General features: G+C 56.9%; 1 protein-coding gene across 6 annotated transcripts in view; it reads right to left on the bottom strand.

Moving 5' to 3' along the window:
* Positions 1–12758, bottom strand: part of ZNF385C (zinc finger protein 385C) — a 185585-nt gene that overhangs the window by 144590 nt on the left and 28237 nt on the right. Inside the window, exon 1 of one of the 6 annotated variants that reach the window (XM_005294081.5) lies at positions 11633–11971. The exons of the other annotated variants lie outside the window; for them this stretch is intronic. Coding sequence (XP_005294138.2) covers positions 11633–11669 — 37 coding nt within the window. The 5' untranslated portion in view covers positions 11670–11971. Of the gene's footprint in view, positions 1–11632; positions 11972–12758 lie in introns of those variants that run through there. 6 annotated transcript variants of the gene reach the window in all.

The following is a 12758-nucleotide window of genomic DNA, read 5'->3' as shown; positions in this document are numbered from 1 at the left end:
CAGCAAAAAGCCCCCCAAGCAAAACCAAACCTGGCAGTGAGTCTCGGAGCCCAGCTCAACTGACCGGGCTCGCGCTGCGGAGCTAAAAAGCGCAGTGTAGACGCTCCCGCTCAGGCTGGGGTTCGGGCACCTGGCAAGGGGCTGAGATGCTCCTGCTTGAGCTGTGTATCTCGCCCCCTCGGCAGGTCTCCGAGCCCGAGCAGGAACGTTCACACTGCCTGAGTCAGCTGACCTGGGCTCTGGGACTCACTGGTGCAGAGGTTTTTTGCAGTGTAGACGTACCCTTAGCGTCCCTTCTCCCCACCTTGGAAGAGGTCCACATGGAAACCGCATTCAGTGCTGATTAGTAACAAGAACAGGCCTGACCTTAAAACTCCTGATGCTTTTAAAGACTGTGGGAGTCAGCCAGATGAATCTTCATTCCCCCAGCAACTTGCCTCCCAAAGGACCCCACAGCACTTTGCAAATGAAAACTGATATACACTGGCTCACGTCACCCACGACTGAAGTGCAGCTTCCTCTGGGGTGGAGCGCATTGGCCGGTTCACAACAGCGCAACAACACAGTAGCTGAGCCGAGCAAGTGAAGAGGAATATTGCATTATGGTGATGAAACTCCAGTGGGGATTTATACAGGCAGTTTGAATTCAAACACACTCCACAGAGATCCCTTGAGCTAAATCCTTGCTCCTTATTGCCTGACTGCTCATCCTCCCTTATACCAAGCCATTCCCTGGGGAGCCACGAGCAATGAGGGATGCAACAACGCCTGTTGCTCTTCCTTTAATGAAACGGGGGAGGTTTATTAAATGCCTCCCATTAAAGGAGAACTCATTTGCTCAAGCCGAGGTGGTACTCTCCTACACACACACGTTACTTTTACTAACAGAGGGACTCCCTTTTTCTTTGCATAGCCTCAGAAGGGGCAGAAGTTACATCATTTGCCTTTGAATGGGTTTTATTCACTTTAACTGTTATTTACTGGTTCACCAGACCCGTTTTCGCACCTTCCTGGGGTTGTGTTGAAAAGCTGTATTATTTATATTGTGGTAGTGTCTGAAGAACCTGGCTGAGATCGGGGAGCCCGGGTGCAAGGCGCTACACAGACTGCGACCGAGATTGGGGCCCCCGTCCTGCTAGGCCTGTACAAACACAGAGAAAGAGACGGAGAGCTCACAGGTTAAACAGATCAAATAGACAAAGCGGGGCGGAGGGACATGCCCAAAGTCACCCATCAGAGAACAGACCTCAGCTCTCTTGAGTCCCAGCCCAGGGGGTGTGTACAAGGGACCACGCTGCCCTCTTATTCTTGTGCGGTCCATTTTATAGGAGATCAGGTGAGCTTCCGCATTCGTTATCCGTGAGGGAGAGCGGCACATTCTCACAGCATTTCCTCTTTGATTCATCACCGAGAGGTCAGTCCCGTCCCGCAGGTGACAGCCACGGGACGAGGTATCAAACCACTTCCATGGCTGTTCCCTCCAGCCTGTTGTTGATCGGTGACGTGCCGCCGGCAAGGTGCCAAGCTATTTCTAAACCAGTCGGATCGACATCGAGATCCAACCGGCTGAACTGGGCAGCAGGATATTCACCAGCTTTAGACAGCCAAAAAGTGGCAACAAATCGTCATCCCTCCCAGCCGGACGGGTCGCTGGCTCATGGAGTTCAAGACCAGAAGGGACCAACATGAGCGTAGGGGCTGGGGCCTAACAGAGGTCAGAGGATTTCGCACTCTGCCAGGCTCCCCGTGTGACCCGGTGCAGGTCCCTGAGGTCGGGAATCGGGGAATCGCTTTAAGCACACGTTTGCGTGCTTTTCCTGTCTCTTGCTCTGAGTCTATGGGCCTACTGCAGGAGTGGGTGGGTGGGGTTCTGTGGCCTGCCATGTGCAGGAGCTCGGACTAGATGATCACGATGGTCCCTTCTGGCCTTGAAGTCTATGAGCCTGGTGTATGGAAAACTGTGTTGAAATTACAAGCTAGCACCATAATTTGTAGGGTCGTGATTGCAGACTAGGGGGCTCTGTAGGGAGGCATGTGATCAGACTCAGTCACAGCCAGCCAGCCTAGAAGGTGGGGAGAGTTGTGCCTCTCTGCTTTAGGGAGCAGCCTGCTTCGTCTCTCTCTGTTTTGGGGTTTTCTGTTACTGTTCTGAAGTCTGACAAATAAAGTCGTTACATTGCCTCCTTCCAGCTAGTGTGGTTTGGGGTTTTCACAACTTCACTGCACGTATGCTGTGAGTGGAACATGCAGCATTTACCACAATCTGGCACTGATTTGCACAGGGCCTCTAGCCGTGCTACTTGTCATACAACAACACCAACAACAAAGCATCATTCAAGAGACACCCCTGAAACATGGCCCTAGAAACTCTGATGCAAACGTCTTTGGAACAACAGACTCTGCTTTCCCCTGCAGGTCTGCTTCACGCAAATCAATCACAGGAAATGTTCTACCACCTAGAGACAATGTCTGATTTATAAACGTGCCCCCTGGGGAGGTTACTGCTTGCTTCTTACTTGCTTTCTGGTGCAGTAAATATTTCAGCAATGGGCTAATTCCATCCCACCCGCTGCTTTTATCATCCACAACCTGGGAACCTCAGGGTCACCTGACTGACTCTCGCTCACCCTGGAGCACGAGAACTCTGCTGCTTCTGATACTCCGGCACTGGCTGTCTCATGTACCCCATGCAGGCTGCTAATGTTCATTGGCTGGCGGCCAGGCCCCCGGGGGGGATTTGCCTAAGCCAATGATGGTGTTTGTGCAGATCTAGCGAATTATTAAACCTTGTAGGCCATGACGGAATCCTTCAGGGGTCTGAGGGGCCACGCAGCCACGCTCGCTGCAGAGAGCAAACCAAACAGGCATGTGCTCCCCGGCATGCTGCCCCCCGCCCCTACCTGCTCCCGGACACAGCCCCCCCCCATGACTCCCACCTGCTCCCCAGCAGTGCCCCCCCACAAGCCCCGCCTGCTCCTGGACACAGTCCCCCCAACCCACACCTGTTCCCGGGGACAGTCCCCCATAACCCCCCCGCTTCTCTGCACAACCCTCCCATAACCCCCCCGCTCCCCTGCACAGCCCCCCCCATAACCCCTGCCTGCTCCCCATCACAGCCCCCCCCGCATAGCCCCCGCCTGGTCCCCGGGCACAGCCCCCTCACAACCCCCACCTGCTCGCCGACATAGTGCCTCCCAGAACCTGGGAACTTGTGAGTTTCCAGAGGGTTGTAACAAGGATTTTGAGGGGATGTGACTGGAGATTTGGAAATTCTAAAAAGCGTCAGAAATCAATGATCAACTGCCCCTGTTCGCGCCAGGCCACAGGAGATGACAAAGTACAGACACCCAGAGTGGCTGTCAGGGAGAGAGGATGTGGATTTCGGGGTTGGCAGGGAGAATGAGAATGGGAATAGTTATTTCATGTCTAGAAAACGTGGTGCGTAGGCTAGCGCTGGGCCCCTGCCCTGGGATGCGTGTCACCCTCCGTCAGACAGCAGACCCTTCGCCCCGGAACGGCGAAACGCTGCACCGCTTAACCCAGGGGTGGCCAGCCTGGGGCTCCGGAGCCACGGGCGGCTCTTCAGAAGTTAATATGCGGCTCCTTGTACAGGCACCGACTCCGGGGCCGGAGCTACAGGCACCAACTTTCCAATGTGCCGGGAGGTGCTCACTGCTCAACCCCTGGCTCTGCCACAGGCCCTGCCCCCACTCCACCCCTTCCCGCCCCCTCCCCTGAGCCTGCCGTGCTCCCCCCAGAGCCTCCTGCATGCCACGAAACAGCTGATCGGGAGGTGTGGGGAGGGAGGGGGAGGCGCTCGGCGGGGCTGCCAGTGGGTGGGAGGCGCTGGGAGCCGGGGGGGGGGGGGAGCTGATGGGGGGCTGCTGACGTATTCCTGTGGCTCTTTGGCAATGTCCATTGGTAAATTCTGGCTCCGTCTCAGCTCAGGTTGGCCACCCCTGGCTTAAGTCTTCAAAGTGCTATTAAAACCTCTGTGGCCTCGAATCTCCTCTCACACCCCACTGGGGAACACCGAGCACCCCTTCAGTGCTTCTGGGACCTTTTGATGCTCCGAGAATCTGATGTCAAATCTATACAATCCCTCTGCCCCAAACGTATGGTGAAATCACACAGCAGGAATGCTGCCCTTTCGCCTCAATTCATTTCCAACTCACTTTAAAAGCCAACTGGTCTCTGTGCTGCTAAAAAACCATCACCACTGGCAGGGAAATTAAACGGGGCAGATGATAATTAATCGTCCACGTCTTTCAATGTCTCCTGGATGTGGGCTAATAAATGTATACATTGCTCTTGGGCTAGAGGATAAAAGGAAGGGGAGGGATTAAAACCCCTAATTTAATCAGTAAAATCATCCTAGCCTGAATTAATCTTCTGCGCTTACCGTATTGTCTTAGCTTTCCCCATTACTTCCAAATATCGTCGTTCTAACTCCCTTTGGGACTGGCGTTACCCAGCCCCTTTTTTATGGCAGTAACATCCAACTTGCGAGAAGAAGGAATAGCTACGCAGGCGGAAAAGCCCGTGTGTCCAAACCACACTGGAAAACCTGAGCTGAATTAAGGCCAAAAGGAAGCAACCCAGGTCGCGGCTCTGATAGTTGGGTTTGGGCAGCACTAGTCACGCTGTTTAACACGCCGTAGCAGGTCAGCGTTCCTGTCTGAAAGGACCATATTCATGAAAAGCTGCTGGTCTCCCTGCCCCAGAAAACGTGTGGGCATTCGCTGCAAAAAGGCAGCATTGAGTGCCCCCCCCCAGCCGCTTCCTGCCGCGCCAGACCGGGACCCTGCAGCGCCGATTTGTAACTTAACCCAAACTCGGCAAACGCAGTCTCAGATTTCGGCAGGTTCCGGGAGAACACAGGACCTGGAAGCTATCACAGGAGGAGATTTACCAAGATTCAATCTACATTTTTTGCTCTGCTCAGCTTCGTCTTGCTTATTAGTATTTCCTACTTCCCATGATAGCTCCGTGGGCCCTGGACACAATCCCTCTCCTTCTCTGAAAAGCCGGCCTTGGTTGGGATCCACAACCCCCTCCATGCCGTGCCCTGCTCAGCAGGTCGGGGCACTTGGTTCCGGTGTGATCTAGTGAGCAGGAGAACTGGACTCAGTTCCCAGCTGGGTGACCCTGAGAAGTCCCTTCCTCCCCACCCTCTGCCTGTCTTGTCTGTTAAATGGTGAGCTCCATGGAGCAGGGCCTGTCTCCAGCATCTGCCACAATGGGGTCTGGAACTTGTAGGACCTACCATAATACTCCTCCGAAGAGCCCTGTTTGTGCACTGCACGCCAAGTCTCCATGCACAGCCTGTCGACCGGGCGGATTTCCAACACCAAACGCCCCTCATTTCCTCGCCTCCTGGCTGAAGAGCCGTTAAGAACCTGTCCCAGTGAAAGCGTCTACACACGTCTTGCCAACTCATTTGAACCGGTTCATTGAACAGCGAATGCCCAGCCTTGCCGGCGAACGCAACGCCACAGCCCACGCCTGTTTGCGTTTGGCCAGCGACCCAATGGCTTGGCAACGGCAACGGCCAACCGAGGCAGATTCCCCATGCTGCGGCGAGCAAGGGGTGGGTTCGAGGCATGTCGCCAAGCTGTTTGCAGGGCTAAAACAACACGCAGGGACCAGCTGATCCAGTCCCACTGAACACTTGCAAAGCGTCTCCAGAGGGGGCAGGAAAACCTGCTGAGTAGGGTGGGGCCATCACAGCTCTGCGCTGCTGGGCGGCTTAGCTACATGCACGCTCCTGAGCGGACGGCTCCTGCCCCGAGACTTAGCCTCGTGTGGGGATCCACGCAGCTCCCCCCAGGGGGGCTGGCCAGGTTCAGACCCCCGGAGCTCCTGGGTGAAGGAAGGGCTGAGCTCAGTGCATAAACCAGCACTCTGCCCTGCCAGTGGCTGTGCCAACAGAAGCAAATGTCCCGTGAACCTCAGCCCGGAGTTCATGCTTTTGTCCGGAAACACTGCAACGTTTCTGGGTCTGTGCAAACCCGAGGCAGCTTACTGGGTTCGTCTGGGCTTTGTTGGGAGTTTCTGGTTTGCCTGGAGCCCTGCAGAGCCCAGCTGAGCTAGGTCACTGCGGGACACTAACACGCTGACGGGCAAGCAGGCCTTACCTCCTCCTTTCCTCCCCCAGCCCCAGTAATGAAAGAGGTGCCGGGGCTCAAGCAATTTTTTCACATTCATAACTGATGCGGCAAGCCTAGAGGGGCCGGGGCTCTGACCTGCCAGGCCTCTGAACCGCTGGGCCCAGAGGTGCCGGGGCTCTGACCCGCCAGGCCTCTGAACCGCTGGGCCCAGAGGCACCGGGGCTCTGGCCTGCCAGGCCTCTGAACCGCTGGGCCCAGAGGGGCCGGGGCTCTGACCTGCCAGGCCTCTGAACCGCTGGGCCCAGAGGGGCCGGGGCTCTGACCCGCCGGGCCCTGGCACAAATGAAGCACTGCCCAGCCCTCCCCAGCCCAGCACGTGAGATGTCTGGGATGTGACAGATGCTGGATTGTGCACGATTCAGACCGGAGGACGAGTGGAGAGAGCGGCTCACGCAGACACACCCGGATGCTCCCAATTAGGGGTAATGATGGAGAAAGGATATTCGGGGACACTCCATGCCATCTGGGCACAACTGAGGAAACAGCCTTTCCGATATTCTGGCTGTAAGCTGCCCATCAGCTGTTAGCCCCAGCTAAGCGCAGGCTGCAGCGGCCTGAAGGCTGGGATGGCAAACAGATTACTGTCCCTGCATTGCATGCGCCAGGCACCTGGAAATACGTACGAGGGGATGGAGGTGAAGCGGCCAGAGCAGAGCCCCTGGCAGGTTGCCCACAAGCCCTGCTCCCTGTCCTGGGATGCACTATCAGCAGGCGGCACGGCCGGCCTGAGCCAAGGGTCTGCACCAGCTCAGTAGTGGGCACCAGGCCACCCACCCAGACCAGAACGGGTGCCGGCAGCCAAGAAACACTCATGCAAAGTGCATCTGATGTGTGCGCTACAGGCAGAACTCCCAGTTGGGAATCCCAGGGGCCCCGTGGTGAGAGGTCGCCACTCAATCAGCCGCTGCAGTGGCTTGAAGGGGCATTTCCTGCTGTCTGAGCTGGGGGAGGAGTCATGTGAGGAGCCCCCCGTTTCTGTTTTGACAGGGGAAGCGCCGGTGGAGCTGAGAGCTAATGTAGGTGCCGATCTGGGGCTCCTCTGGGGCTGAGCTCCGGGGGGCGTACACACGGGAGGGAGACAGGCCGGCAGTCACCCAGAGACGCCCCCGAAGAGAGTCTCACTACACTCTACGGCCCCCTACTCTCCCCACAAGGAGAGGCCGCCCATGGGCTCCTCTCTGCAGAGTGCCCAGGAGAAGGCCAAGCCACTTGTGCTGGCCCGCGGCTACCAGCAGCTCAGCCGGGGCGGGTGAGTGAGTGGCTGGACTGGCTGCGGCGCTGCCCTGATTAGCCAAGCCCGCGTGGCTGAATGGCACAGGCCACGGGCAGGAGGAGCTAATGGGGAGACGAAGGGCTGTCTGCGGAGCCAGGCGTGGGGGGCATGAAGGACGTTGTCGTTAGGAAAACACCCGAAGGCCAGGCCTGAACACGCTGCAATGACTCAGCCACACAAACAGGCCTTTTCGGACTCTTCCCTGCCCTAGACAGCCCCTCCTACGCGCTGCGGGGACAGGTGGAATACGGACGCTCTTAAAGCTGGGATCCGAGTCCAGGAGACACTGTTCCATGCAGGAGCAACGGGGCCACAGAGCAGAAATGACAGTCGGCCCACTGTACTCCCCCGGCCGCCGGACCGAACGGGGCTGTCTGTGGATACCGCGAGCCAGCGGATAACGCCAGCAGTTCAGGATGAGCGTGCCCTGCAGGTCCCTCTCCCGATGCACCGGAGTGGACGAGAGCCTGTACTGCAGAGCCGGGGTTCTCTAGCGCAAGCCGGAGCAGCTCATGCGTGCCAAGAGGGTGGCTGGCACAAAAGGGCACAGAACCGGGGTCGCAGAGACAGCAGCCACCATTAGACCCAAACCAAGGCACCATGGAGGCCGTACTGTGTGTGTTATCAAGGAGAGGCTCTCGTGAACCCCAGGACAGGGAAGATATGGGCAGCAGCCCACAGGCCTCAGTCCTGACCTAGAGGGGCCATTTCCACCCATGGAGCCAGGAGCTTTGCACCAGTCCCACCTCCCTGCTACCAACCGAGCAAACCCACGGCTCCATTTCATGTGGAGGGCACCAAACAGCCATCAAGTCAGACCATCGTGGTTCCTGGTGCCTCCCAAGCCGGGCTGCATTCAAACTGGCATCTTAGAGCCATTCCGCACCTGCATCCGAACAGACCCGGCTATCGCCTCTTCCTTTACACAAGCAACAGTGAATGTGCAAAACAGCGATGCTGGGAGAACTCACCCTCGGGGCTGCTGGAGCGGGCATCTCGGAGCATGTTTTATGAGCCTTCTGGCGTCCCTCACCAATAGGGTTTCCTGCTTGGAGCGACAGGCGTCTGGCACGCGCCAGCCCCACGCGTGAGCTGTTCAGTTTGGCTGGGCTGCAGACGGTGCTGAAGAGGTATTTATAAAATAAATCACATTCCTGGGATGAACTGAACTTACTCTGCTCAGGTTTTTATACAATGCCCCATCCCTGGGCTTCCCAGGGGCCTATTCAGTGCTTATCTCTGCCAGGAATTGCTCAGAAAACTTTTTACTACAGCTGCAACAAAATTCAATGGAAAACCAAAACTGTGTGTGTTTTCATCGAAAGTTTTCTTCAAAAGTTTTCATGTTTCCATCAAAACACACAAAAAAACAGTTTTCAGCCAGCAAAAGCAGGGGGGTTGTTTTTTTCAGGGAGAGGGGGAAGTGGGGAGCCTTCAAGAAAATCTGAACATTTCATAGAAAATGGATATTGTCTGCAAAATTTCAATTTGGATGAAAAAGTCATTTTTCATCGAAACACGTTTCTAACGGAACATTCTGACCTGTCCTACATTTCACCCAGAGCACGTCCACTTCCAAACAATAAAGCTTCAAATTATCCATCAAAAAGGGACTTCTTAGGAGTAACTGGTCTTGATCGGAACCGTGTAAAAAGCGCACAAGGACAACTTCATGCTGCAAACACTGCCAATTCCAGGGACTCCCCCGCTCAGCTCCACTGCAAAGTTATCCTGGGAGCTTCCGCTATTTTAGGTGGGTTACCAAGTTCTGAATGGAGCAGAGCCGTGAGGAACTCCCTGGGTCTTAAGCATCAGAGGCAAGTGGCCATGAAGCAAAGCTAAGGAACGCCTGGGAGGTTAGTGAAATGTCTGTATGGACAGCAGACAATAATATTAATACGTCACCTTTCCAAATTACCAGCAATCCCAGAGCACTTCAAACATTCATTTACTAAAGCTCACAATACCTTTGTGAAACGGGTGTTGTCACGCCTATGGGGAAACAGACACAGAGAAGGAAAGCAACTCACCCGGCATCACGCAGAGAATATTTGGCCAGAAGACAGGACAGAACCCAGGCGTCCTGACTCTTAGTCCCCTGGCTCTAGCCATGTGAGCACGGTCCTTTTACAGAGCTGGCAATGAAACCCAGCAGTTGGGACTCCCTGGCCTCTTACTGTAACCACAAGGCCTCACTCCTCGCCCAAACATTACGAACAGCACCCAGGAGTCCTGGCTCCCAGCTCCCTACTTTAACCACAGAACCAACAGAAAACTAACCATAAGAGCTAGTCAGGAATTTTTCAATAGAAAAACTTTTTTTTTAATCCAAAATGCTAATTCCTCAAAGTTGAAATTCTTCGTGAAAAAGCCTCGGTTTCGACTAAACTTTCCCCGGGTGGGAGGTGGAAGAGAGACAAACCCAGCCCGGGACTGCCCAGGGCTCTCACCGGGGACGCGGGAGAACCAGGTTCAAGCCCGTGCTCTGCTTGATTTGTGGCAGGGGCTTGAACCCGGCTCCCCCGCCTCCCAGGGGAGCGCTCTCGTGGCTGGGCTATCTGGGAGGGAAAGAAAGAGTTTTTAACCAGAACCATCAAAAGCTCTCAGTGCCGTTCTGCTGCGGGAGAAAATCCAACACCGACCCCTCGAAATCTCCTGCCAAGCGGCATTCTGGTTTCCCAGCAGCCCTCGCAGCCAGCACACATGGCAGCAAACAGCGTGAGGAGAGGATCCCTCTACGTTATCAGGCACCGACTGGTCCCCGTTGGATTCCCTCCCATGTGCTCTTGCAGCCATCGCGGTCTCGTTCTCCGGTGAGCGCCCGGCGCCCCCACGGGGTGGGGCCGCCCCTGCACTCAGCCTCTGGGCCCTCTCTGAGCCTGGGGCAGGTTTCATTCTAGCCCCCACTCCTGCCAGGCCCACGTCGCTCTCCCGCCTGCGGAGTGCTGGGTAAGCGGGTCTGGGGGGCCCATTAACAGGCTCGTCTGCTGCTGGTCATTGACACCTGAACAATAATCTCTCCTTCCTCCTCGGAGCGGGGAAGCAACTCTAGCAGCCCACAAGGGGCTCCCCAAAAGGAGAGGCAACTCGGATCGCCTCTGTGCAGCCCCACAATGGGGAGGGGAGGGGAGGGACTCTACCGCGGTCACAGCAGTGAGGCGCCGGCAGGGTTGGAGAGCAGCCCAGGAGTCCTGAGTACCAGCCGCTGCTCTGCCATTAGAACCCAGGAGCCCTGACCCCCGACTCCCCCACCCCGCTCACTGCCCTCCCCCAGCTGGGACTAGAACCCAGGAGCCCTGACCCCCCCGCCCCGCTCACTCGCCTCCCCCAGCCAGGAACTAGAACCCAGGAGTCCTGACCCCCCGACCCGCTCACTCGCCTCCCCCAGCCGGGAACTAGAACCCAGGAGTCCTGACCCCCCCCCGCCCCGCTCACTTCCCTCCCCCAGCCGAGAACTAGAACCCAGGAGCCCTGAGCCCCCCGACCCGCTCACTGCCCTCTCCCAGCTGGGACTAGAACCCAGGAGCCCTGACCCCCGACTGCCCCGCCCCGCTCACTGCCCTCCCCCAGCCGGGAACTAGAACCCAGGAGTCCTGACCCCCCGGCCCCGCTCACTCCCCTCCCCCAGCTGGGACTAGAACCCAGGAGTTCTGACCCCCCCACCCCGCTCACTCCGCCCCCCCCAGCCAGGACTAGAACCCAGGAGTCCTGACCCCCCAGCCCCGCTCTGCTCCCTCCTCTCCCCTCCCCGAGCTGGGACTAAATCCTGAACAACGCGACTACCCGTCCCTCGCTCTAGCTACTAGACCACGCAGCCCTCCCAGAGGCAGGAGGAGAACCGAGGAGCCCCGACTGCCAAACACTCCCGCCCCCACTTATCCCACCAGAGGCCGAGCTCCTCTCCTTCAAGCAGGAAAAGCATTTGTCTAGAACTCCAGAACCTGCCTTCACCCTGCAGCCTTGCGGAGACGCGTTCGGAACTACATTATTCAAGTCACAGCAGCTCCTTGGTTGGGGATCGGGGCCTCGCCGTGCTGGCACCGCGCACACACGGAGAGACGGTCCCCACCCCGAAGAGTCTGCGTCGAACGACAAGAGACAAGCGGACACAGACGGAGGGGGGAGCGCGAGGGCCGGGCTTGCAGCACACCAGCTGTCTCACCATCCCGCTCCCATTTAAGAACCGCACCTCGGCTCCTGACAATGCCTCCTCCGGTGCCATTCATCAGCGCTCTCCGTTAAGGATCATCGGTAATTGAGCATCTCCAGCGGCAGCGGGTCGTGCATGGAGCCCGATGATCCATCTGGAGCTGCGGACGCAAGAGCAGCGCTTTATTTCCTTCAGTCACGTCAGTTTAACACGATTAGAATTCAGGTTATGCACCCTCAGCAGCACACTTAATGCCGGGTTAGAATCGGCTGGTGACTAAAGCAGCGGGTGAATTATTAGTGACTCAGTCGATAATTTTGCTCATCTTGTGGCTTTTTTTAGCACCACATGGACAGAACTCGCTCTGCAAAGCCCTGCAGGGCACAGTCACTCACTACTCCCAGTCGCTCCTCACGCTTTCAGCTGCCAGGCAATCCCGTCCGAAATCTGAGTCAGCCCGAACGTCGACCTCGCCCTCCTCGCCAGGTCCGCAGGCCCGGCACGCGGGGGAGTGAACGGAACAGGAGCGGCCGGCACGCTCACCTGGGCAGGTAACATTCCAGACCAGGAACTGTGGCACCGAACCTGCTTGTCAGCGGCACGATGGATGCGCCTGTTGTTTCCCGGGATGCCAGCACGTCCCGGGCCACGCAGAGCACGAAATGGCCACGCACACTTGCTTCCGTAACATCTCACTCACCAGGCGCTGCCCCATGGCTCTGGCGAACGAGGTGCCACTAGCAGCCTGTCCATAAGCACATACGACAGCACCACAGCGTTAGACACGCAACTCCGGGGTTAGCTGCTCAGTGGCTTTGCTGGTCTGCACACCACAGCCGCAAGGCGTTTCTATTGGGAAATAACAAGCATTATTTCACAGACAAGGATCTTCTTTGGGGGTGCGACCATCTCTCCCTACGTGTCCGTGCGGCACCCAGGACACTGGGGTATTGGTCCTGGTTGGGGCCACACGTCATAAAGGACATGAACCGCCCCAGGTATTAGAGAAGGACTTGTCTCGAGTGGAACTATGGCAGACTGGACCCTGCGGTTGAAAGCAAACCGAGCCATGTGTTGCCAGCTCCCGGGATTTTCTCCCAAGACTCCTGCTGTTCAAGGTTTCTCTTAAAACCCCTGTTGCTGGAGTGAGGTGAGTGCATGAGGC

Source organism: Chrysemys picta, chromosome 24, assembly GCF_011386835.1.
Source record: "Chrysemys picta bellii isolate R12L10 chromosome 24, ASM1138683v2, whole genome shotgun sequence".
NCBI lineage: Eukaryota > Metazoa > Chordata > Testudines > Emydidae > Chrysemys > Chrysemys picta.
This window is presented reverse-complemented; position numbering and strand designations above follow the sequence as displayed.